This window comes from Dendrobium catenatum, unplaced genomic scaffold (assembly GCF_001605985.2).
Source record: "Dendrobium catenatum unplaced genomic scaffold, ASM160598v2 fragScaff_scaffold_249, whole genome shotgun sequence".
NCBI lineage: Eukaryota > Viridiplantae > Streptophyta > Magnoliopsida > Asparagales > Orchidaceae > Dendrobium > Dendrobium catenatum.
Window position 1 is genome coordinate 1,101,762 of NW_021318711.1, and position 26,762 is coordinate 1,128,523.

The window sequence follows — 26,762 nt, forward strand, 5'->3', positions numbered from 1 at the left end:
AGGAAGGGCCTCATTTGTAATCGACTACAAATACTAGTGGATTCGTTCAAACTGGGCTAGGCCCCGTGGTTTTTCCCCCTTTTACAGGGGTTTTCCACGTAAAATCTTGGTGTCTCATAAATGCTAGACCCTCTCTCCTTATCTGATTGCGTGCCGGATTTTCGTACAATGCTAAGACGATAAACTTTATATTTCTCTACCGCCGCGAATACTCCTGGACACAACAATTATTATTATTAATTAATTAATAATTTTATTCAAAAGAACTATTTTTTTAATTTGTAATTACTTTTCATTTAAACCTCTTCCTCTATTAAATAACGGGAATAAAAAAAAGACAGGTTCGCATTCTCTAGCGGATTCTTACCTATGAACTCTTCCTATACTTAGCATTTCTTCTTCCCCAATTTGCGGCATCTTTGTTCTGGCTTATCTTCTCCAATTCTTTAGGCTTTTCAACAAAGAAAAGTCCTATATGGGGTCCTGATTGGGTACCCTTTGAGCACCCATGCTTTACTCGGACGGGCTTGGCCCACCGACGCTCACCCATCGTAACTTTTGGGATGTCGTACCCACCTATACCCACTCACTTTCCATGCTTTTTGAACTCATTATGCCACATATTGAGGCTTATTGCCCTTCGCTCTGATTACAAACTTTCAAGCCGCATATCAGAATTTAATATAGTTGCAGCATGGTTAAGTGTTGCACACTACATAGTGAGGATTGCAATAATATAAGATATACGGTGATTAGCAATATAAATCAATTTATCCTCCGATATTGAGTACCCACCTACAAGGCCATGGGTGTACCCATACCCACTTATACTCATTGGGTATGGGTGGGTACATGAGTGGGTGTGGATATGGGCAACAGGGCTCTGCAACAAAGCCCTACATGGAGTCATGGTTGGGTACCCACGCTCTGTGTGGGCGGGCTTCACCCACTCATGCCCACCCATGGTGACTTTTGTGATGCCGTACCCATCAACTTTTCATGCTTTTTGAATGCAATCTGCCACGATTGATGGCATTGAGGCTTGTTACCCTTTGCTTTTACTGCAAACTTTTAAGCCGCATATCAAAATTTATTGTGGCCACAACGCAACTAAGTGTTGCGTGTTGCATAGTGAGGATTATGCTAATATACATCATACGGTGATTAGCAATGTAAATCATTTTATCTCTAGATGTTATCCACCCATACTCACCCATGAGGCCATGGGCGTACCCATTAGATATAGGTGAGTATGTGGGTGGATGTGGATATGGGTACCCATTGTAGGGCTCTGCTTTTTAACTTACAAAAAGTGTTCTTCTTCCATCTTGAAATCTCGGTTTTGGTGTCTAGCACTAGGGGTGTAAGTGAGTTAAGTCGACTCGTGAGCGGAACTCGATGAGCTAATGAGCCAAATTTGAGCCAGCCTCAACTCGACTCGTTAGCTCATAAGCTGACTCATTTAAAAAATATTAATATAGAGTATACTTAAAATATATTAGGTTGTAGGATTTTAAATATAAATTTATTAAACATGTTTAAGAATCATATATCACTTTCTCATAGTAAGCGATTATTTATTATTTTTCTTATAATTTTTTATTCTTTTTATCATTTTATTATAATATTTGTTTAAATAATTTTTCTCATTATAACATACTTTTGCGAGTTGAGAAATTCACGGCGATAGAATGGAACTTTTATTTGGTTTGGTGACCTGACATAGCTCTACGTTCGGATGCCAGTAAAATAGTGCCACGTGTTTTTGCTTTTTACCGCGCGGCCCGTCAACCCAACCCGGAACGACCCCGGGATTGCTATGTTCACGTATTGCTAGGTATTGGTCGATTTTGCTCGGCAATAATGAGAAATACCATTATGTGAAGACCAATACCGAGTTTTGCTAAAAACTCGGTATTGCTCGGTATTACTCGGTATAGCTAGGTATTGGTCGATTTTGCTCGGCAATAACGAGAAATACCATTATGTGAAGACCAATACCGAGCAATACGGAGTTTTGCTAAAAACTCGGTATTGGTCTTCACAGAACGGTATTTCTCGTTATTGCCAAGCAATACCTAGCAATACCGAGCAATACCTAGCAATACCGAGCAATACGCGAGCATACCAATCCTGGGTTCTGGTCTGGGTCGGGTCATCCGGCCGCGTGGTAAGGAGCGAGAACACGTGGCGACATATTATTGGCGTCCGAACGTAGAGCTACGTCAGGTCACCTGACCTAATAATTGTTCGATAGAATGAGAGTAATTCAGGTCTTAACAATGCACGCAAATACAACACAAAAACAAATGAAAGATAAAACACCAATATTTTTATGTAGAAAGCCCTAAAGAAGGGAAAAACCACATAGCGTTACCCAATTGAAATAGTTCCACTAGAATTGATTTGAACAAATTACAAAAGTCAATCTATCCTCCAATGGCTAGTACAATGTATTGAAAAGTTTTTACTAATCTTTAGATAGGCACTCTTGATATCAATTTTTTGTAATAGTAGAGAAGAATTTTGACGGTGGTCAGGAGGAGTTGTGATAGTGATCTAGTAGAACTTCAACGATGGACGAGAAAAGCTCCGGTGGTGGTCGAAATCAACGGTGGTCAGGAAGTCTCAGCAACTTTAGATATGATGTTAAAATCTCGTCCAACCATCTAGGGGCCTTTATAGCAGCCATTAAAATTGACCATTTTCTGGCCTTTATAACAAAAACATTGTAACAATAAAAATTGCAGTGAAGAACTTGATCAAAATTATAAATAATGGATAAATTAGTATGATTCTTTCAAAAAAACTTAAATCTTATCATTAGAGTTAGCAAATGAAGAATCAAAACCAAATTGTTTTTGGTAAATAGAAATTTTAGCAGAGTCAGTCATAGGCTCAAGTAGAGCTAAGCAAGAGATATGAATCCTGCATAAATTACGAGTACGAGAATGAGTTTCGAGTTTACCCAAACCCCTCACATTCCAATATAGATCTTGGAGTGTTTCAAGAAGATCTTCGGTGGTGGTTGAAGGTAAAATCTTCTTCACCCTTCTCCCTTTCTTTTTTCTTTTCCCTCTCCCTTGTGTCAAGGATGGGGATCTATTTATAGTGCTTTGGGAGTTGTATGGCTTATAAATATAGGGTCAAGTTGGGAGTGTTTTGAATGGATGGCCGATATCGACTCATTTGATCATAGATCTTTGATCGAGCATCTAAGCGCTTTAATGATGTCAGAATTTGATGATCTTTAGCTCGTTGAGCAACTCAATTAGACTATAAGCATGTCATATTTTACAATCATTTAATCATCCAATAAATACTTTGAAGCCTCGAAGTATTCTTTGTACTCTTGATTTGGGCTCATTTGGGCTTGGGTTGAACTAATTTTGGTGTTGTTTGGTTCATCTCTTCGAGATGTTCAATTTGATTATAAGTTTATTGAAATCAGAGCTCAAATGATTTCTATTCTTATTTTTGAAGTTTCTTGCATGGACATGCCTTGAGATTCATGTCTGATCAAGCCAATTTTTTTGTGATATATCAGAGCCGGCTCTTGCACTCGCAGAATAAAGCTCGAGCTTGGGCTTGAACTCGATTAATTAATCAAGCTCAAGCTTAAGTCAAGGGTGACTCAAGCTCGGCTTAACTAGTTTACACCCTTATCTGATACCCTTCGCAGACCCTAAACATCTAACAATGTCTCGATTTCGCAATCAATTTGCATTTCGGAGAAGATGAAGAAGTGCATAAGGAGATCATTCATCCGAAGTGAAATAGACTTCGACAGCTATAAATTGCCCTATAATTCTACAATTCTTATGTCAATATCTTTTGAAATCGTTAGAAGCCGATAGACTAAAGTTTGCAGCCCATCTGAAGTGAAATCGGCATATTCGACTCATGAGATATTTTTTTATTCTTCTATATTTAGCCCAAGAGATGTTTGATAAAAAAAAAAATTGTTCATTTCAAATGCTTATTCTTTTGTTATTTTGTGCTCGTAGTTCTTGTGTCTTGTGCATAAAATCAGTGAAAAATTATGAAAATTAGACCAACGATGAAGCGTGCCACACCTTCAGCACCGTAGCAAAGAGCTTACCAAAAATTTGCTTGAGATCTTAGCGTCGAAGCGCTATCCAATAGCGTCGCAACGCCTGATTGAAGCGCCACAGTCCCAATTCGCCTAATGTCGCAGCAAGAGTCAATTTGAATAGTGAACCGAAGCGACTATTGGCGAACCGACGCACTGGTTTAACAGCATTGCTGTGCTCATTCAGAAAAAATGAAAAACTATCAATAGTAATATTATTCTTTGGGTAGAGAGGTTGGCAAATTGTGAATTCATTTAGTGTATGTGCGAGTGTGAGAGCCGTATAGGAGAGTATAGCTTGTGTTCTTATATCTTGAGTCTTTGTATTGGAGAACAGCAAAGCAAAGGAGTGAGCAAAAGATTGCAGTAAACTAAAAACTGAATTTTAAGTAAACTGAAAACTGAGAACTTTCATTTCAATCATCTTACAGCTACAGTGTAGTGTTCTAAACAGAGGAGAAGAGGGAATGGTAGAGAAAGCTCTGAACTGTAACAAGCCTACGGCTGTAATTAATGGTTGAATGGGAATAAAGGGAATTGGGGAATGTGAGCAAATACAGAAATATGGCAATGTTCTTGGTGAATGCCTCAAGCTCAAGCTGAGGAGTCAATAAGATCATTACCTTGTTTCTAAGAAGATTGAATCTTGATATTATTTTAGGTGATATTAGCGATCTAATCCTGGTGAAATTATTTTGTGCAGATACGGATGTCGTTCAGAAATGAATCAGAATCCGCGGCATCACTTAGTTGTTGTGTATCACGATTGTGTACCGCTATGTAAAGGATGAAGTGGCTGCTTAGGGGCCCATGTACGTGTTGATCCACACAATACACAACAAATATTATATTTGGTCATGTAATAGCAAAGATCTTGTGAGGAAATAACAAGAGAACAATATAATTCTTCTAGATCATAAAACTCAACAACATGTTGGTCAGTGTAGGACTCTTTAACAGCAACTGGATTTTGAATAGCTTGCAATGAAGCATACTTGCACAGGAGAGTATCTAATGCATGCTTTGTTTGATTATCGTTTCCTTTGGAACAACTTTCTTACTATTTTTTAAAATAATTTTTTCATACAAAGAAATAATTTTAAAAAATAATAAGAATGCTGTCTCAAATGAAACCCAAGTAAAAATCATTTGGTGTTTGTTGTATAGTAATGCCCAAAAACTAAGCAATAGAGGCCAAATTGTGAATTCCGAAGTGAAGTTGAAGGTTCTGTAGCAATTTGCTGCCGATATCCATATTGTTGCTAGCTAGTTAGAATTATATCTGATACGGCATCACAAAATTAGCTAGTTGGAAACTTCAAAATCTAGTTGGATACTCCAAAAATTAATTCCGGTAGAACCCGAACTCCGATTTCAGCGAGCTTATAGTCAAACTGAGCATCTCGGAAATACGAACCCAACGACCCCAAGATCAACCCAATCCGAGCCCAAATGAGTCCGAATCAAGGACCCAAAGCGCTGTTGGAAGGTTCAAACCGCAATTTGAGTTACCAAACAGTCTTCGATTTTTACGAGCTTATACTTGAATCGAACGGCTCGACGAGACGAATCCAACGAGCCCAAGATCGCCGAATTCCGACATCATTAAGGCCTCCAAATGTCAAACGAACGGTGCACGATCGTAGGATTCAATCTCGGAAGATCGGGCCCTTTTCAATCTTACGGAAGATTAACGATAATGCTTATGTTATCGATTTACCTGCCCATATTCAAACTTCTTCCACTTTCAATGTAGCAGATATCCATGAATATCATCCTCCAGATGACGCCGATACTACCTTAACATCGGCCGGGAGCACCTCCTCTGAAGGCGGGGAGGACTGATGGGACTATCCTACTCTGCAAGACACCACATGCCAACACACTCCACTACTACAGTATTTTTACACTTTCTGTTTTTACTTTCTGTTAGTGAACGTTCTCTCATTTCCCTTTTTCCTTATTTAGAATAGGCAAGAAATTAGCCAAAGGAAAATAGACTATATGATGCCAAAGTATTGGTGATAGAAGCAGAAGGAATATACTACCGAAATTACTCCATTACTGTTCTATTGGTTTTGTTCTCTGTTCTTAACCCTTTTGCAGGTTCCCTCGCCGGTATTCTCCTCCGTCGAAGTCCTCGCTCCGGCTTCAATCTCGGAAGGGTACGTCAATCACCCTCTTAATTTTCCCTCCTTAACCGCCCCTCTCTCCCACCTAATTAAGGGAAATTTTAAGAGCAAATAACTTCTCCTTCCCCACCCAAAATCTGAAATTTAACTTCAGATTTTCCCTCCAATCCTCTCCATAGCTCACGGCCCAAATCCCTTCTCTTGTCTCCTTCCCTCCCTTCTTCAATGTCGAATGGCGGATCCGGAGCTTGAATGGGGATTAGTATTCCACGCCGACTGGGGCATTGATATCCTACGTTCTCCTTGCTTTGACGTAGGATTTGAAGACGACACCACAATCGAAGAGTACTTGGAGCGAGTCGTCCCGATTCTCACAAGTATCTTCGACCGACAATTTCGTGGCTACACTTGGACGATCATCGGACGCCATCCGCCACCACCTTCCCCGGCGAATACCTCTCCGGTAACAAAGTCTTTCGTCGCCTTTTCCGTAGTGGTGCTCCTCATCTTCGCATGGTTCTTTCTTCTCCGCTAAAGCCCAAGAGTGAACGAGAGAGAGAGGGTACTCAAGGTGAAATTCTTCATTATTAATTGTGGGATTTTTGTTATGAGCAATTAAGTAGATCTTTTATTTTGGGAGTGTTATGAATTGTTTGGTTATCTCAAAGCAAATCTTCGCCTAAGCAAGTTAATTACCTAGAATGATTTAATCCTTTATTTTATTGGTAATAAAATTTGTTTTGACAACGCTTTGAATAACTTTCATGTTATTTTCCAAATGCAATTCCTACATTGATTCACATCATATATATATATATATATTACCGTTGGTGAGCCCCTTTTTTCATTTTTTGCTTGGTGGCTTAGTGGCGATCTCTTGATCTATCGGGTTTGTTGTGTGATAGAAAAGTCCCCCACAAATTTAAGGGAAAATTCTATAAAATGGTGGTGAGACCTACAATGCTTTATGGTGCCAAATGTTGGCCATTAAAAAAGAAGCATAAAACTAAGTTAAGTGTTGCAGAGATGAAGATGCTTAGGTGGATGAGTGGTTTTTCCTTAGAGATAGGCTATGAAATGAGCATATACGTGAAAAGGTTGGAGTAGCTCAAGTGGAAGATAAGATTAGAGAGAGTCACCTTAGATGATTTGGTCACATAAAACGGCAGTCTTCCGATGACTCAATTAGGATAGTAGAGGTATTAGATTTGACTTATGTTAAGAAAGGTAAATGTAGACCTAAAAAGACTTGGCTATAAAAATATTATAAATGATCTTTCTTTATTAGATTTAAACGAGAATTTAACTTTTAATAGGTCACAATGGAGAAAAAGGATTTATGTAGTCGACCACATATAGTGGAACAAAGGCTTGATGTTGTTGTTGTTTGTTGGCTTTCTCTCAATCACCTACCCTAAAATCATATGCGTACAAATGCTTTAGAATTCAGGAACAACAACTGAAAATCTACGAGGACCAATCTACAGCATCCAAATCGGCACTTGGCGAAGTGGCATACAAGCCTTATGCATGCTCTTTATATTCCCTGCCACCTTGGATCAGCTAGTTGAATACTTGAATCATCTATGCTTATATTAGCAGGCAAAGGCATATTCTTGCATCGGCGCCCTAACTAGCAGTATCAGGTACAGCACCAAAAACAAAAGACTAATCTAAAATTTTAGTTTTTTTAGATATAAATCCCTACCTCCAACAATCCACCTGGCCCAGCTAACAGACGCGCACATACTAGACCTGTAGTTGCCAAGGAGAAAAAGAGATCCGGAGAAGGTCACGCAATTTGTGTTGCTGAGAAGTTTGAGGAAAGAATTATGATTGGCAATGGGGACAAAGGTCATTGGCAAAAAGTTATCTTTAAAAAATTCCCTTCTACTGTTTTCTTTGTAATTTACTTGGTCATAAGTTGTCCTCATTTAGGAATGCTACTCTGCTAAAAATGGCGTCCCCTCTGTTGCCGGTGAACCCTAATGAGCCTATTCATTTCCATAGATGCAGAGCAATGTTTTGGTTATAGGTGCCAACTCCAAGGATCAACCATAGCATCATGAGGCTATTAACCTCGTTGGCCTGATTCAAGTAAATACTTTGGCTCAAATTTCTTCTCCTGAATGGTTTTGAAGCAACCACTATTATCACTTATAGTTTCACTCCTCCCTCTTTTAAAGGACAACATCTTAATCGGATTCTAATGATAGCTCCTCATAATACCAATCATCAAACTAGAGTTGCTAATTGCCCCTTCCCTCAGATAAAGAATACCCAGCCCAAAGATAATCCCTAAGCTGTTAAAACTGCTAATTCCAATTTGATCAAATTAGATGATGATGTTCCACTTCAAAATTATGAATTCTCCATTGCTCCTTCCAAACTAAATGGTATTAGTGAAAACACACAACAACAACAACAACAACAACAACAATAACAACAACATCAAGCCTTTGTCCCACTACGTGGGGTCGGCGATATGAATCCTTTTTTTCCATTGTGTCCTGTTAAAAGTCAAATTCTTGTTTAAATCTAATAAAGAAAGATCATTTCTAATATATTCTAACCAAGTCTTTTTAGGTCTACCTCTACCTTTCTTAACATAAGTCAAATCTAATACATCTACTTTCCTAACCGGGTCATCAGAAGGTCGCCGTTATGTGACCAAACCATCTAAGGCGACTCTCTATAATCTTATCTTCCACTGGGACTACTCCACCCTTTTCACGTATTGGTGAAAACACGCGGTACTTCAAATATGTGTGATAAACTAGATCATCTTTTATGATTATCCTAAGTGGGAACAGATTTTGATTACATTCATTTTTCTCCCATCTATTTTGACTATTATGATTTCTCATGTTAGCATCATATACCTTTACTTATTATTTCTAGGTCTTATGTCCATCCGGCATCTTTCGTTTTCATTTTGTAATTTTCATTTGATATGTTTAAGTGAAATTTCTTCTTTGTTCCTTTTAAAAAATAAAAATAAAAAAGCTCATAAACTCACATTACACTATGGTAAGTTAGCCTGGAAACCATCCATCCTTTATAGACAACATGTCTTTATTGTCAACATTTAACTTTAAGAAAACATTTGAAAGTCAAAATCAAGTTGAAATGGCTCAAACTCAACTCTTAAACTTACTCACTCTTGGCCAAACAAGAATAGAGATGAAAAATATTCGGCCTGAGTTGAACTGGTCCAGCTCAAATTTGTCTTAAACCATTCAATCTGATCTTAAGCTGAGCTAAAGCCTCTTCAAGGTTACTCGACTCAAGTCCAGCTAAACTAGTTGACTTTGATTCTAACTAAATTTAAACCAAAAATCAATTCTATTTTTATAAACTTTCAATCTTCTAAAATACACAAATAAATATATATAAATCCATATTTACATGCATGCAAATGTTGAAAGCTGGCCAAAGTTTTAAGGGGCAGAAATCAAATGAGCAATTACTGATAACTGATAAGAAATCACTTATCCCTTCTGATTAATATAGAACGATTCGAAAACAAATAATACCATATAAGCTCGTGCAAATTTATATAAGGAATTCGCTAACATCGAATAAAACAGGTAAACGACTCGGCGATCCTCAATTTACCTCAGCGGCCGCTGCCCCAACTACGAGACGTCGCTCCCGTTCGACGCCATCGCAGCCGTTCACATAAGCATAAAGTTGATAAGGGGCGGCGTCGCTAGCTAGCCACTGCTGGACGTAGAACAGGGTCTGGGAGCAAGGCAAGTGCGGCCCGGTGGCGGTGACCTCAACCGAATCGCAGTACCAGCCGTGGTGAGCGCCGGCACCGTCGGAGGTGAGGTTGAGGCTACAGATCGGACCGCGGAGGCCGCAGGTGGCGCGACCGCTGAAAACATCCAGGGAGGTTCGCTCGAAGTAGTTGTGTTGGGGACCCATGAGGCCGCCCCAGGAGACGAGATCTGGGATGTGGAATTGGTTGGCGGAGGAGTCAGCGAGAGTGAGGGAGATACTGGCATCGGTGCCGGATTTGATAATGGAGCCGGTGCGGACATAGATGCTGTACACGCATTCTTGCTTCTCGTCATTCTTGTTCTTCGTTGTGGAAGCAGCGGCCACAAAGAAGAGGAGAAAAAGAATGGAAAAGGGGAGGGGAGACATTTTTTCGATCGTTCTCTTTAGGGTCATCACCACATCAGAATAAAAATGGAGAGAGAGAGAGAGAGAGAGATCGTGTCTTTACAGAAATTAACTACAAATCTTTACACATTTATATCATTTGCTCATATTTTTACATGATTTAAAACTAAAAACATTTGACCCAACCTTTTAAATAATTTATGTCAAATTAAAAAAATAAAACAGATTAAAAAAACATTATTAACAATATATTCTAATTTAATTTTATAATCCTTAAATATGAGCATTATTGAATGCATGATTTCAAAAAATTCTATATTGTAATCCATTTAAGTCATCAAAATTTTCATCAATAAAAATCTAATTATATGAGAAAATAGTGACAATTTTAAAATATAAAAAGTTTAATGTATTAAAAATTTTTATCGATGAAATATAAAAATAAAATTATATTTTTAAAATTAACCTTTATATTTATTTTTATTATCATTGAATAACTCACAAAGTTATCTTTAGCTTGAAAATTATACAAAATAATAAATATAAAAACAATAGGAATATATACAGACCAATTTTCTACAGAACATGTTCTCGTTTGAGCAATATTACATATAATAAAATAGAAAACAGAAATTTAGGCTTCATTTGAAAGGGCTTTTTTGTTGCTTTTTGAAACAATTTTTTAGTATAAATTTACTTTAAAAAAAAAAAAAAAAGTTATCACAAACGAAATCTTAATATTAGAAGACAAATGAAGAAGTTTATCTATATGATCATCTGCAGCGGGTATTAACTGTGATGAAAGCAGTTCACATGTACAAGTAATTTAGGTCTCGTTTGAGATGACTTTCTTACTACTTAAAACAGCTTTCTAGTTCAAAAATTAAAATTCTAATACTAAAAAGCTGCTTTAAAAAACAGTAAGATAACCGTCCCAAACGAAGTCTTAGGTTTCATTTGGGACGGCTTTTTTATTGCTTTCTAAAACAGAGTTTTAGTACAAAATTTAAAAAAATTGTACTAAAACTCCGTTTTAAAAAGCAATAAAAAAGCCGTCCCAAACGAAATCTTAGTCTTTGAGATCAGCAAAAAGGTCTGAGTGAGAGAGAGAGAGAGAGAGTACATAATAGCTATAATATTTACAAAGAATACAAGTTGTGAGTGGGATTCAAAAGCAACAACAAATCACACCATTCTGAATGGAGGTGGCTGTGTTCTTATTGCCTTAGCTTCTGCAGGAGGACCTACCCACTGCATCTGCTCCAAGATTTAGAAAAACAAAACAAAATGCATTATCATTAGAACAAACCTAAAAGAGAAGCAATGTTGAACCAAATACGCCAAAGATCAAATCTATTATAAGCACAGTGATTTGGTATTTCTATGTCAACATTTTTTCATTCATCCAATGTAGAACAAAACTAACGCTATCATATGCCTTAACACACAAAAATTGCAATAAAATTTTCAGCATATTTTCTCCAAAGAGAAAGGCCAGTTGTTTTTATCCAAAAAAATATATATTAACATTAATTTGTAATGATCTTAAAGAGAAAATTTATAATTTAATGTTGCAATGGCCAGGTCTGCGTTAGGTAGTTAACAACCAGCATAAAACTTGTCGAAAAATTATGATATTAATCATTTAATACATTGTATTAATGTTAGGAGTTAGGACATTCCTTAGAAGCGACACATTGTATGGCCTGAATATAGTGAGAATTATGCAAGGGCCGTTGCACTAGTGCCCGAGTTCAGTGTTAAATAGTCAAGGGTTCTCTCACATCATGGATGGATGTGAACAAAGAAGCTAGTCCATGAAATTAAATTTAGGATAGAAACTTGGAATACATGTTCCCTTACAGATAAATTAATGGAATTAATAGGCATTATGATTCATAGAAAAATAAATATTCTATGCATTCAAGAAACTAAATGCGTTGGAGAGAATGTTAAGGAGATTGATAGTTTAAGATTTAAATTATGATATTCTGATAGGAGCCATATCATAAATGGTATATGTGTGATTATAGATAAGAGTTTAAAAGATAATATTGTAAGGATTAATAAAAATTAGATATATAATTATAATATTATAGATTGTTGTTAATGCTAAGATTATTAATATTATAAGTTATTATGCTCCTCAAGTAGGTTTGCATGTGTTCAAAATTAAAATTTTAGAATGATTTACAATAATTAATACAAAAGATGCATCTTGAAAAAAGAGTTTTTATTGAAAAATATTTAAATGAACGTATTGGTAGAGAGGTAGATGATTTTAAAAGCATTCATAATAGCTATGGGTTTGGAGTGACTAATAAATATGCTAAGACTATATTACATTGTGCTCTAGCTTATGATTTTATAATTGTTAATATCTTATTCAAGAAAAGAGATGAGAATCTCGTCACTTATAAGAATGTATATAATAAAACTCAAATTGATTATTTCTTATATAAAAATAGATTATTTAGATTGCAAAGATTGTAAAATTATTCATAGTAAAATTTTATGTATCTAATATCGCTTATTGATTTTAGAGTTTAAGATGAATGGGTATAATATGAAAAATAAAATCAAATAATATTTTAGGATTAGATGTAGGCATCTAAAGAACACTAAAAAAAATATTTTTGAGAATAAAATTCTAGATCTTAAGATTTTTTTTTTGTGCATGAGGAACCCAATTTAATGTGAAAAAAATTAGTTAATGATATTAAAAATGTTGCAAAGAATGTGCTTGGAATATAAAAAAAGCTACTGATAATAAAAAAAAATTTAATGGTGAAATCAAAATATATAAGAAAAGATAAAAATTTAAAAACTTTATTATAAAAATTAATTTAGAAGTAAAGATTTTAAAAATCCGAAAAGATATAAAGAGGTCCGTAATGAGTCTAAGAAAGCAATATGAGATACAAATATTTTAGTTTTTAATAATTTATATAATAAATTAGATAATAAGGAAGACGAAAGATATATGTATGAGTTAGCCAAACAAAGAGATAAAAATTGTAAGTATTTAGCGCAAGTGAAGTGCATTAAGGATGAAGATAAAAAATTACTTTTATTAGAAGAGAATATTCAACAAAAGTGGATGAGATATTTTGCTACGTTTTCAATGAAGATTATGAGAATACGATTAACTTTAGTGACCTTAGCATCCTAAATGAAAATATAGATTTTTGTTTTTATCCGCGTATTAATAAAATCAAAGTTAGAGAGACTTTAATGAAAATGAAGAATGAAAAAGTTGTTAGACTTGATGATATTCCAATAGAGGTGTTGAAATGCCTAGGAGATGAAGGAATTGTTTGGCTTACTAAACTTTTTTAAATTATTATGAAGACTAAAAAGATGTCAGATGAGTGGATGATGAGTGTGTTGATTTTTTTTTAAGAATAAGATGCACAAAATTGTGTGAATTACCGAGAGATTAAGTTAATGTGTCATACTTTAAAATTATGGGAGAGAGAGTTATGGAGCATAGGTTACGACGTGATATTAATGTTTCTCAAAATCAATTTGGATTTAGGCTAGGTATGTCTACTATAAAAGTTATACATTTGTTGAGAGGTTTGATGGAGAAATATAGAGAGAATAAGGCGAATCTATATATGATATTTATTGATTTAGAAAAAGTATATGATAAAGTTTCAAGAGAAGTGCTGTGGAGAGTTATAGAAAAGAAAAGGGTTAATAATGTTTATATTGAAGTCATTAAGAATATGTATGCAGGAGTTGTTATTTGTGTTCGAACACAAGGTAGTTTGACCAAGTATTTTTTCTATTTCAATTGAATTGCATCAAGGATCAACCTTAAGCCCATATCATTTTGCTTTAGTCATGGATGTTCTTAAGCTAGGCATTTGCAAGAGAATGTACCTTAGTGTATGTTTTTTGCTGATGACATTCTTCTTGTTGATAAGATTAGAAAGAGACTTAAATGTAAACTTGAATTATGGAGGTCAACCTTAGAGTCTAAAGGTTTTCATTTAAGTCGATTTAAAACCAAATACATAGTGTAAATTTAGTAATGATAGATCTAGTGGGGGAATTGTGACTTTGGTCGATCAAGTCACTAGTAAGAGTACACGTTTTAGATATCTTGAGTCTATTCTTCAGATTGATGGTGAAATAGATGGAGATATTATTAGTAAAATTCAAATTGGATGGTTGAAGTGGAGGAATGCATCAGTTTTGTTATGTGATAGAAAAATACCCCTTAAACTAAAGGAAAAATTCTATAAGATGGTGTTGAGACTTGTAATGCTTTATAGCACAGAATGTTGGTTATTAAAAGAGAAGCATAATATTAAGTTAAGTGTTAAAGAGATGAGGATGCTCAGGTGGATGAGAGGCTTTACTCTTAGAGACTAGATACGAAACAAGCATATGCATGAAAAGGCTGGAACAGCTCCAGTGTCAGATACGATTAGAGAGAGTCATCTTAGAGTCACATAAAATGGCAGCCTTCCGATGACCCGGTTAGGATAGTATATGTATTAGATTTGACTTATGTTATAAAAGGTAGATGTAAACCTTAAAATATTTAATTAGAAAATATTAGAAATGAACTTTTTTTATTAGATTTAAATGAGAATTTGATTTTTAATATGACATAATAAAGAAAAAGAATTCGTATAGCCGACCCCATATAGTAGGATAAAGGCTTGTTGTTGTGGTCGTTGTTGTACTATTTAAGATACTTTATGACATAATAAAGAAAAAGAATTCGTATAGCCGACCCCATATAGTAGGATAAAGGCTTGTTGTTGTGGTCGTTGTTGTAGTATTTAAGATACTTTTATTCACCAATCGTAAAGTTAGAATATATTATTCTATTAATGATTGCATTAACCAATACAATAGCCAAAATAAAATTACGTGATATTACATGTGCCTTGAAATACCTGTATTCAGTGGCTAGTACTTCCAAGATCAAAGTCCATGGTGTAATCATACTCAATGGTTGGAATTACTGAGGCCATGAACTTCAGAAACAGGAAAAGGTACCTGGGGGCATAAATTAAACAGAAGATAATAAAAAAAATAGTTTCCTTGCAAAATTATCACAATTAGTTCAATATAAACAGAACTTAAGAGCCAAGCTAATTTTGGGAAAATTACAACATTGAAAGTAAATAGGCGTCCACTAGAATTGGAAGTTCGAGAATGATAAAGAAAGGAATTACTTATCAACTTCTGGTTCCACTCCACGTGACATGAGTACATCAATAATCTTTTTCATCACAGCTCCATGTCGACATGGATGTACAGATGCATGCTTCCCCGCCAAATGTGGATGATCCTCAATGGTCACCTGCAGTTTTGCATTCAGTTATTTGGGGTAAAATCTATTACAGTAATCTTAGAAAAATACGGGATAGATATTAAACAGGTATTGATGAGTATGTGTAAAATACAAATTTTATTTTAGAAATCTAAAAGAAAAATATGAATTATTTAATCATAATAATAATTATTTTTTTATTTTACTTACACAAATCAAACTGGACAAAAATTGAGTACTTCCCAATTATATTGAATTATAATACATAAAGTATTTGCATTATAAATTTGAAGGTTAAAATGATGGGAAGTACTTGAGTTCGTAAGTAACCCTAAGGTAATACTTAAGTTCGCAAGTAAACCTAATCGAAATTAGTGAGAAAACAGAACGCAAACTGCTGTTTACAGCAGAAAATCGGCACTTCGCAGCAGATTTCTTGGGAAAAACAATAGAAAACTGAGAGAAAACGAAGGATTTCACTAGTAGAAGCTGGAAAAACAGCAAAGATACACGTTTCTTCAATTCGAGAGGAAGAAACAACTCTCCGATTCTCTAGCCAAGCCTAGAGCCCAAGAACACAAACCCTAGATCTCAAATCATTTTCAAATTCAAGATGCAAATCTAATTCTAACATTAACCCTTAATTAAAGACAGGAGAATTACAAATTCCCTAAACAGCCCCTAATTCAAATTTTTCCCTCCAAACAAGTATTACTCAAGGTGTGGGGCCCAAAGGAGTGGACGGCCCCCCTCTCTCTCCTTGCTTGGGCCGGCAGTGATAAACCCAAACCGGTCCACTAGGGACCCGTTCAAGCAAAGCAGCCGGGGTAACATAAAATTATATGTTTTTAGTACTTTTTGAAAGATACGAAAAACAAAGTTTCTTTTTGAATAATTCATATATACAGATATTATACGGGTATTGCATACAAATTCGTTAACTAAGACATTAACAAAATGTTAGTTTAGAGTTAATTAAAAGAATAAGAAACCATGATCTCAAGCCAAATGCCAGGGCCAATATTTATTGCAGGAAATTTGAAGGAATCACCGTTTTGTGTGCATGGTCCTGACTAACATCTTCAAGTACAAGCTCTGGTTTCAAAGGTACTCTTGACTGCAGAAAATACATAGGAATAGTTAACAATGTTTTCATCAACTTCTTTAGTAGCAGCTGCACAAATCAAATAAGCTGTACAGGCAAAACATCATTTAACCTAACAGGCAGCACATTCCATCTAAAACAAAACCCGATAAGTAGTGTGAAACCAAGAGGTGTAATTTATAACTACATTCACTTCTTCCAACTCAACTGGAGTGAAAAGAAGAAATTGAAAATGAATTAGCCATAATCGAATGTAAAAATGGTTCCCCTTGTTTCACAAAGCTGCATATGGGTCACCTTAAAAATATGTTTCAATAATAATGTGGAATCATGTTGCAACTTAAATGATAATACTTCTCAAGCTATTGTTGGTATAACAATGAATTCTACAACTACAGGATTTGGTGCAACGATCATTGCAGATTAATCGCCAATCTTTTTTGAGCGATTAATTTAATCCCAAATTACAAGTAAAGAATTCAGAATGTACATCTGCATAAATATATGTTTCAAGAGACATTCTTCCCACGAATTTATAGACTAAACCTCTTTTAATGACTAGCGCATGCTTAGTGTCTGTAATAGCCCCTTTTTTATGGGAGCAATAAGGTGAGATCAAGTGACCAAGAAGTAGAAAACTAACTCAAATAATCAGTCGAACAAGCAATAAGAAAATGTAGATGTTTATAAAAGTTTGCAGAAGAAAGAAAATCATGGTAACTGTAAAACGACCTCATCATATCCGGTAAGCCAAACACGAGGAGTTTGGTAATATTTATCATACCTGCAGCATTTAAAGGCTAAACATATTCAGACACACAACAAACTTATGAACATAAACGTTAAAGAAATAACAGAAAACACAATGAACAAAAGCAGATAAAGATGTCACTACAACTAATTTTCAGTAGAAATAAAAAAATTAAAAAGAAAATTGGAAATGCTTTTACTCTTACATCCTATTTAACATTACTAGAAACTAAAACTTAAAAAATATCCAAAATAATGCCCCTTTAAACCGAGTAGTTTCTAAACTCACGCAATGATTTTGGACAAGGAGACTCTATTGAAACAGAATAACACAAAAAATCATCATTACCATCAACATCATCATAAAAAATAACTCAGAATTTCTTGATAACTTTACATATCTTCAAAAATTGGATTTAGCATGCCCAGCTAAAAAGATTATATCAGGATATGCTGATCAAAATTTTGGTCAGAATGAGCATTAAAGCCTTACATATGCTTAAGGATTAGTGCAATCTATATGTGATTAATATTACACAAATCTCAAAATAGATCTAAGAGCTTTGAATCCCCTCCAGACCACTTTTTTCTCAGGATATTCTAACATAAAAATTTTACCAAGCCTATAATCGTCAAAGACTAGATACTTCATCAATGGGATTGTAATGGTGTATGATACTCATCAACGATTTAGGATACCCTCTCGTAAACCCCATTTAACATACAATTAAACATGTCTTAAAAGATGAATGTGTCGGGCATGCCAAATGCTATATATCAAATTTGAAAAGTTTGAAGGGAAAAGCTAGTCTTTCCACAACATTTTACTACCCATTAAATTTAATAATTTTCTATGCATGTAGCTGCAAACTATAAATGCACGAAATTGTATACATTATTTTGTTAGACCTAGTCAATAAGCAGGAGCCTGGCACAAGATGAGCTGAGCATAGTTTGGCCTAGTTTATGTCAAGGAAAGGTCATAGGACTCGATTATCGGACTTAAGTTGGATGGTTAAATCTCAAACCCACCCAAGGATATAAACTTTTGCGAGCTCGCCTAAACAAAATATTCTAGTTTTCTATGAAAATGATGGATTTAAGGAAAGGGAAATATTTCTCAAAGCACTAGAGACACGGGAGTGACAAAACTAAAGGTTAAGTGTTGGCAATGAGAATGTAGATCGGCCTAGCAATGAGATATTGTCAAGAACAGATAGCATCAAATCTAACAAGCTAATGACCATTAAGACCAACACAGAGAAGCCATTATAAATTATTAGATTCATAAGTGTTTCAAAATTGAGTATAATAGAGATTGAATAGAGTGTAGGAGTGACTAGGAGTTAGTGAGATCTAGCTAAATGAGCAAGGGTAGCATAGAATAAGCAAGAACCAAAAAATAAGAGGTGAGAATTGTATGGAGGACGTTAGATCGATAAAGAAAAGCATGAATAAGAGATTGGATTGTGTGAGGACCAAAACTAAATAATCTCACGTGGGCACACAACGTGAGGAAGAGTTGCAGAGAGTGATTTCATATTTAGGGAATTCAGGTTATAAATTTATACATCTACGATTAAGCCAAACACTCGAAGTAGCTCGAGTTCTAAGGGACTGAACATTATCATTCTAAAAGACCTTAAGGATCATAATTTTGAAGCCCAACTGCAACAATGTTGCATCAATTCTTTATTTATTATTTTTGTCAATTTTTGGTCGGATCTACCCTACAAGACTAGGAAATTTCATATTACTGATTGTACTACAAATATAGATATTGTTGTAGGTTTAATTCAGCATATTCACCCCTCTAACAATGTGCACAATCTTTTTTCTCTGACATGGTATCAGAGTTGATAGAGGTAGAAGAATTTGTAGTGAATGTAACTTGGTGGAAGAGGTATAAAAGAAAGGTGTGTTAGCTGTAGCAAAGGCCAAACTTAACAAGATCTTCTAAGCTTTGTTAAACACATAGATGTCCTTAAATAGACATGCAATTCTCCCCCTGAGTAACAAAATCATATATATATATATATATATATATATATATATATATATATATATTGGAGTAACACATCATATGGTTGCTCTATATAATGTACCTAATTAAAATCATCATAATTGTAGGCATTATGCATTATGTATATCCATTAACAGCAGAGACCATCCTTAATTGATAGCAAAATATAAGAGAATTATAAGTGTTAATCATCAAATTCCATCTTGTTGTCTCGATCAATTGGCATAAAACCCAGTTGCTTGCAACAGGATTTACAAAAGTCTACGTTATAAGCTACTTTGATACTTTCTCCTTAGACAGTGTGAAAGCTAGGTAGAGGACATCCAAGGACACTAAATAACCACTAAAAAATGATCCTCTATGTTGATGCCATCTTACATAGAGTAATCAAAAAGATATGTCCAAGACAAAACATGACTTGCAAAGTGTTTTCTCACTACAAACTTAGGACAAAACAGATACTTTCATAATAGTTAAATTTTCCTACAAAAACGAGTCTCTCAATTTCTCAAAGGAAATCTATTATTTAACTTTTTGAACAGCTTGTTCTTACTGTTTGAAAATCCATTAAATGCCGCTACAAACATTCAGATTACTTCAGATATCAAGGAATTCTTTGATATTGAAGATTGATAGGCAAATTGATTTATTTTCTATTAATAGGCCCAATATTTCATTCATTGTTGAAGTTTTGAACCAAAGCATTAAAACACCAAATCAATAGCATTAGACAGTTGTTAGGTGCATCCAAAAAGTCATCTAGAAAAGGATTATCATATACTAACAATGGACTTTTAAATGTGAAAAGTTTTTCAGATGTCGATTATATTGACTTGTTGAAGAAAAAAATTTCAACTTCTAGCTATTTCTATTTTTTGGAAGTAATCTAATTATATGAAAAAGTAAGAAACATACTACAGTGGTAAGATTCAATGCTTAGGCTAAATATAGAGTTATGACCAATTATGCACATAAAATGATGTAGGTAATGACTCTCTTAAGAGAGTTTGGTTTTCCCATTAAAAAAACTATAGTTCTAAAGGTTGATAATCATGTTGTCAATTACATTGCCAAGAACCATGTGTTCCATGAAATAACCAATTACCAAATATAATAAAGTAAATTATCAATTTATTTGAGATGTTCTACTTCTTAAGAAAATTATCACTTCTCATGTCTCCAATTCAAATTTTGGGACATTCTTTCTTTCTCTGACTTATGTAACAAGTTTGAATTAATTGATATATATGCATCATTTTAAGGGGGGTGTTAGTATAGAAAACAGTATATTAGGAAGGTTCTCCATATATAGTGAGTGATTTAGGTTTATTTTATGGTACATTGGCTCATTGTACTCATCATCATATTATAATAAGAGATTTTATAGCGAATAATACAAAAAAACTTACTTCTATAACATAGCAAAATGAAATTAGGCTTGATTGACTTGTTGAGTTATCTACCTATTGAGAAAGTCTATATTGTATGGTATATACTCACAAGAGTAAGAAATTTTGCTTTTTTGTGTGGGCTCCTTTGCGTGGGATGATAGGTACCTGCATTAAGATGTTGTTGTTTGCAGATGCAAGACTAAAATATTTTGAATAATTCACCATACTCAAATATCCCTTACTAACAAACTACCAAATATTTTTAACCTTTAAAAGCTATTATCATCACTATCATCAATTGAAGATATGAATAAAACTTAATTCTTAAGTTTTGAATTCATCTAATTAATCCCCCAAGAAATATTAATACTTAACAAATATAGGCTCACACATCACAAAATTACAATGAAAGTTAACCTCATCCTACCTCCATTATGTCACTTGCAACCACACTCAACCCTTCTGCATAAAAACAACCAGACCATAAAAGGGGCTTTGTTTATCAAAGCCCAAAATAACGAACATGGCAACCCCTCTTAATGCATGGTTCTTATACTATTTTATAATTGCCATGCGTTTGGGCAATTGCATTTCGTTATAATGTCTATAGTCTCAAAAGAAGAAAAAGATAACCCACAAAAATTTACATCAACATGTTTTTTATTATCTCTTTTAAAGGTTACGTACAAAATCCAAATTCTACTATAGTGCAATCAGTATACTCATGCTCATATTTATGGACCATAAAAATCAAGAGTCATAATGCTCAACATCATAAGATATGAACATAGCATTTTGTTAGTATGTTAAGTCAACTTTATACGACGGGCACTTAACATGTCACATCATGAAGAAATAACAACTCTTAGAAACCATAATAGTTGTGCAGAGGCGTCTATAGTCCTCTAAGCAACAATGGTATGGTCACAACTCCCATAGGTCTGGGCAATTGCAATTTTTGGAGCGTTAATAGGAACTTTGGGGAAAGAGCATCAAAACCCATTTATAATTACAATTGCATAAACCAAGGAACCATGTCATAAACATCTAGCACAAGATTTTACAGCACTACATAACCTCTACGCTTAAAAGAAATGGAAAAAAGTAGATAGAGCCACATAAAAAGGCTAATACACGCAACTTGACTTGCAACTTAAAGTTAATTGAACAAAAAATTTCATTCCTAAGGATATGCCTATATGCAATGTCGATGTTAGAATTTGATTAAAGCTTACACTTGAGGGCTTGTTGTACCATCAAACTTGCATGAAATCTTGTATTTAATTAACAATCCATCTATATAGACCATAGTCAACATTTCTTAACTTTCCAAATTAAAAATAGCTCTAAATCTCATGGCAACATGTAGCTATAGGCAATTATTATCACAAATCAAGGTCACAAAACATTGTCAAAAAATACAAACTCAAATTAGATTATAGCTCAAAATAAGAAACATGTATGGTTCATGAAGTTCAGGACTAGGTGCAATTTATAAAAATAAATGAGTGAAAACTATAAGAGGCCAAGTTTTCTTACAACAATCATTTTTATGAATTAGTTTTGGTAGCAAGACCTGCAATGCTTTATGGTGCGAAATGTTGGCCATTAGAAGATAAGCATAATATTAAGTTAAGTGTTGCAGTGATGAGAATGTTCAGGTGGATGAGTGGCTTTACTCTTAGAGACAAGATACGAAATGAGCATATACGTGAAAAGGTTGCAGTAGTAACAGTAGTTCCAATGGAAGAAAAGATTAGAGAGAGTCGTTTTAGATAGTTTGTTCACATAAAACGGCGGCCTTCCGATGACACGGTTAGGAAAGTAGATGTATAATATTTGGCTTATGTTAAGGTAGAGGTAGACCTAAAAAGACTTGGTTAGAAAATATTACAAATGACCTTTCTTTTTTAAATTTAAATGAGAATTTAACTCTTAAGAGGACACAATGGAGAAAAACGATTCATGCAGCTGGATAAAGGCGTGATGTTATTGTTGTTGTTGTAGTAGTAGTTTTGGTAGCAAGGCTTGTTATCTACTAGAATGGCTTTTCATTTAGGTTTTATCCTAACGCCTTGAAGACTATTAGAAACACATATAAAAGAGAATTTCCAATAACTTAGATTTAAATAACTTCAAAGCAATTATAAATGATAAGCTCATATCAAAATTAAACTAACATTACTACATAAACAAGAAAACAAACATCACAATTCTGTTGCAAATAGTGGCAATCATTCAGATAAAGAAAGCTACAACAACTGAAACAAGATGATCCATAATAAGTGGGCATGATGTAGGTTTAGTTGCTTTCCTTGATGCAGATAATTTCTAAATGTTAATAACTGGCAACCTAACAAAAGTAAATGTACAATGAAAAAAAAATACTACTTACGTAATGCTGACATCATATGTACGTGTCCTAAGAATGTTGTCATCCTCAGGCTCATGTGTGACGAAATATGATGGCTGAAGTGTGGCCTGCGATCAAGGGTATAAGCAGGTTTCCCATCATAGTACTGAAAACTAAAAGCATAATATTCGCATTGATGAACAATAGATTAGCAAGTGATGTTAGCTCAAGGTTTAAAGATGTAAGCAAATACATATTGATAGCGAACCATCACAACTTCTATGTTAGAATTCATGATATAACTCTTTACTATCATTGTTATGAAGTTTATCTCATGTCATAGTATATGGTTGTGTTGTTATTTAATGCACCTATCTGTCTTTATTATCAATTGTCAAGGACAATAGAGCCTTATGTAACCTAATGATATATTTGGTATTTTGCTTAATGATTAAGGGCCATGCTATCTTATCTTTGGGTATCATTTCAAATAAATAAAGGCCCAAGGGTCATGTAATAGTCAGATATATTGGATTTTAAATTATGATGCTTTGAATGGCTTCCTTCCCCTCCTAAGTTATCCACCAAACTTTTCCTCTTCCTTTCTACTCTTCCCTTCCTCTCTTTTACTCTTGGTTCAAGGCCAATTCCACTTCTTCTCCCATTTTTTCAAGGATTTTGTAGGTATGTTGATATCATGTCAGATGGCCATATGCTTCCAAATGTTTATATAGTCTAACTAAATGCATCCGCAAGACAACGACTCAAAAGATTTACTTGCAGTGAAATTGCCCCTACACAATTCAATCCAGCGACAAACCAAAAGTATTTGAAAAGGGGAGAATATGCAAGTTATGTTACCACATGTTGAAAATTTTGAAACCAGCATTACAATTCTATGCAGATCAAGAAAATGCCTCGAGAAAAATTATAATACTTTGAAGATAGAAAAGAAAGTAAAGGATAGAGACAACTAACCGGATCCGTTTCCACCAGATTTTCAGTGTCTTCAAAGTCGGCCATGTCAGGTATATCTTCCTCCTCTTCACCTCCTAAATAAGAGGAAATAGGCTTAATACCTCTGCACTTATTAATCTCCAAGGTCTCCATAGAAGGCAAGTTCTCCTCTTCAGCGGAATTAGTCTCTAGGACGTATAACAGAATTTCAAATTAATAAAGGAGCAATGCATGTCTTACAAACCTCTATCTGATCAAGATGAAAAGTAAGCAATTACTCACCTTTCGGCCTTCCATGAGTGGCAAGCCAGCCATTATTATCATCGTTATCAATGAGAAACTCCCCTCCAGCTGCCTCATACTCTTCTTCCACTGACGCAGCCCTCCTCAAACAAGGCACTGAAAATAAACTTCTTTTCAATAAAATCAACCTAAATATCCGATAAAGAAAACAAATCTCTAGGATAAATTGCTTGAGAAATAGGATATCAAATTGGGAAACCATTTCTTGTGATTAGATATTGTTTGTCGGCTGGCAAGTAAGATTTCCTCTTGCTCGGCTCTCCCGCTTCCCTGTCCAAATTCACAGGCAGATGTACCATCAAAAAAAGTCAAAACCAGAATGCAGATGGAAGAGGACCTGGCATGGAGGAGGGTTTGTCAGATTTGGGGATAGGATTAGAGCTAACCAGGACCAGGTGGGACACTTGGCAACAAGGTTGTCACCGGCGATAACGAACTCGGAAACGCTGAGGACGCCCTTTTCTTTGAAGGCGGAAACGGTGCGCGGGGCAGTAATTCTCTCTACAGTGCCTTTGAAGGCCTCGTGGAGTTTTTGAGTGAGCACCATTTCTTCCTTGATTCGCAGGGAAGATCGATTTCAAAAGAATCAGAGAGAGGATCGAATTAGGGTTTGAAATAGATCGGAAAGCAGCAAGATTTGGAATGCCAGAGCACGAAAGATGCTGCCTCTTCTTCTCTGGCGTGACGGGAATTTAGACAGAAACCATAAGACGCCGTCAGATTTATTGAAATCCAATAATAGGAAATACATATTGTTAGAATGTAATTATTGAAATTATATCATGATTAGTGTAATAATTAGTTAATATATTTTAAAATTACATTATAAACTTGCATTACATTTTTTATGAAAGTATGTGTACATAAATTTTACTTTTAAAGTTAGGGTATATTAAATGTAATGACTAAAAAAATAAAAATATTTAATTGTAAGAAAAAATAAATTCATAAAAATTAAAATTTTCATCCAATCAAATATAAATTTTAATGAAATGTAAAGACCTTAAAATATTCAAATATTTAAATAAAAATTTTTAGTAGTTCGCTTTAAGATTTAAAATAAAAATGATGTGATTTTGGCAATATAAATCCAATGATTACAAGAATGTATTAATTCGAATTGAAATAATGATAAATTGATCTGTGAAAAATCAAAGTAAAAATAGCACAAAATTATATAGGTTTAAACAGATCACAAATGTGTATGATTACAATCAAAAAATCGGGTTTTTGCAAATCAATAAATTTATAATCAATTAAGATTTTGAGATATCCTATATATAAAATCAATAAATTGGTTGCCAACTGATAATAACGATTGCCATCATCATCATATGATGCTCATCGTCTTAGTAATCAATATCCCCTTTATTTATAAAACAAAGATTAATATGAATGCCCAAAATTCTCCAAACATGTGATATTATTTATCTATCATCGCCTAAAAGTTACCAATGAGCAACATTTGACACTCATGGATCATCTAATTTCTTGTCATATCAAAATATCAATCAAGTAAAATTTGGATCTCAGCCCAACTTTCAACATTTCTCATTGACAATTATATGATACCCACTAAAGATCTATCCAACATCTAATCCCTAATAGCCACCAAAATCCGATGCTCGTATCATTTGATTACTTAACCTTCCTCTCTTATTAAAAGAATGATCAATTTAATCGAAGATCATTGCTTAACCGTTAATGTTTCTTGTCAACTGCCACCTAATGTCTATCAACCATCAGTGTTTGTGATGGTTTTTTTGGTTGCCTAATTTCCCTTCTTATCATAAATATGACCAAGCTAACTACATACTATTGCTCAACATTCAACAATAAGCTTTCAAAGCACATCTTATTCGTTGCTCAGTATATGATTCTATTAAGACAACAACTAGGTATATTGTGAAGTGTTTGTCCAACCTTCTTTATTAAATGTCAACTAGGGCTTTGATGACTACAATAATTGACATCAATTTTTGACTAATTATCACATTTTGGATCTATTAGACACCATTTTTTTTTCTTGGTTGCTTGACCCCAAATTAAGCCGATCATCAATCATCACCTAATGACAACTTAGACATCTCAATACTCTTTTTATTATCTTCTTAAGGGAAATCTTCTAGGACTAATATCTTCAATTTGATGCTCTCAACTAACTCATATACATAAGATTTTCATACAACGTAAAGAAAATAAATTATCATCTACCCCCACAAATATCA

At 34.4% G+C, this 26,762-nt stretch overlaps 2 protein-coding genes across 5 annotated transcripts in view; both read right to left on the bottom strand.

The window, feature by feature from the left end:
• The window catches only part of LOC110102850 (PLAT domain-containing protein 3-like), a 23,875-nt gene extending 13,424 nt beyond the window's left edge, over positions 1 to 10,451 (bottom strand). For 2 of the 4 annotated variants that reach the window (XM_028693278.1, XM_028693281.1), the window contains exon 1: positions 9,844 to 10,451. In XM_028693278.1, the coding sequence (XP_028549111.1) occupies positions 9,844 to 10,404 (561 nt within the window). In that variant the 5' untranslated portion in view covers positions 10,405 to 10,451. Of the gene's footprint in view, positions 1 to 2,386; positions 2,714 to 9,843 lie in introns of those variants that run through there. The other 2 variants (XM_028693279.1, XM_028693280.1) reach the window with 2 other exon arrangements.
• A 1,001-nt stretch (positions 10,452 to 11,452) lies between these two features.
• On the bottom strand, positions 11,453 to 25,256 carry LOC110102844 (autophagy-related protein 3). Its single transcript, XM_020831331.2, has 10 exons — positions 24,921 to 25,256; positions 24,734 to 24,804; positions 24,514 to 24,630; positions 24,253 to 24,419; positions 23,317 to 23,402; positions 17,490 to 17,541; positions 16,704 to 16,769; positions 15,555 to 15,682; positions 15,273 to 15,375; positions 11,453 to 11,613 (listed from the first exon to the last, which is right to left on the bottom strand). The coding sequence occupies exons 1-9, from the start codon at positions 25,079 to 25,081 to the stop codon at positions 15,279 to 15,281; spliced, it is 945 nt and encodes a 314-aa protein (XP_020686990.1). The 5' UTR covers positions 25,082 to 25,256; the 3' UTR covers positions 11,453 to 11,613; positions 15,273 to 15,278.
• Positions 25,257 to 26,762: the final 1,506 nt, after the last annotated feature.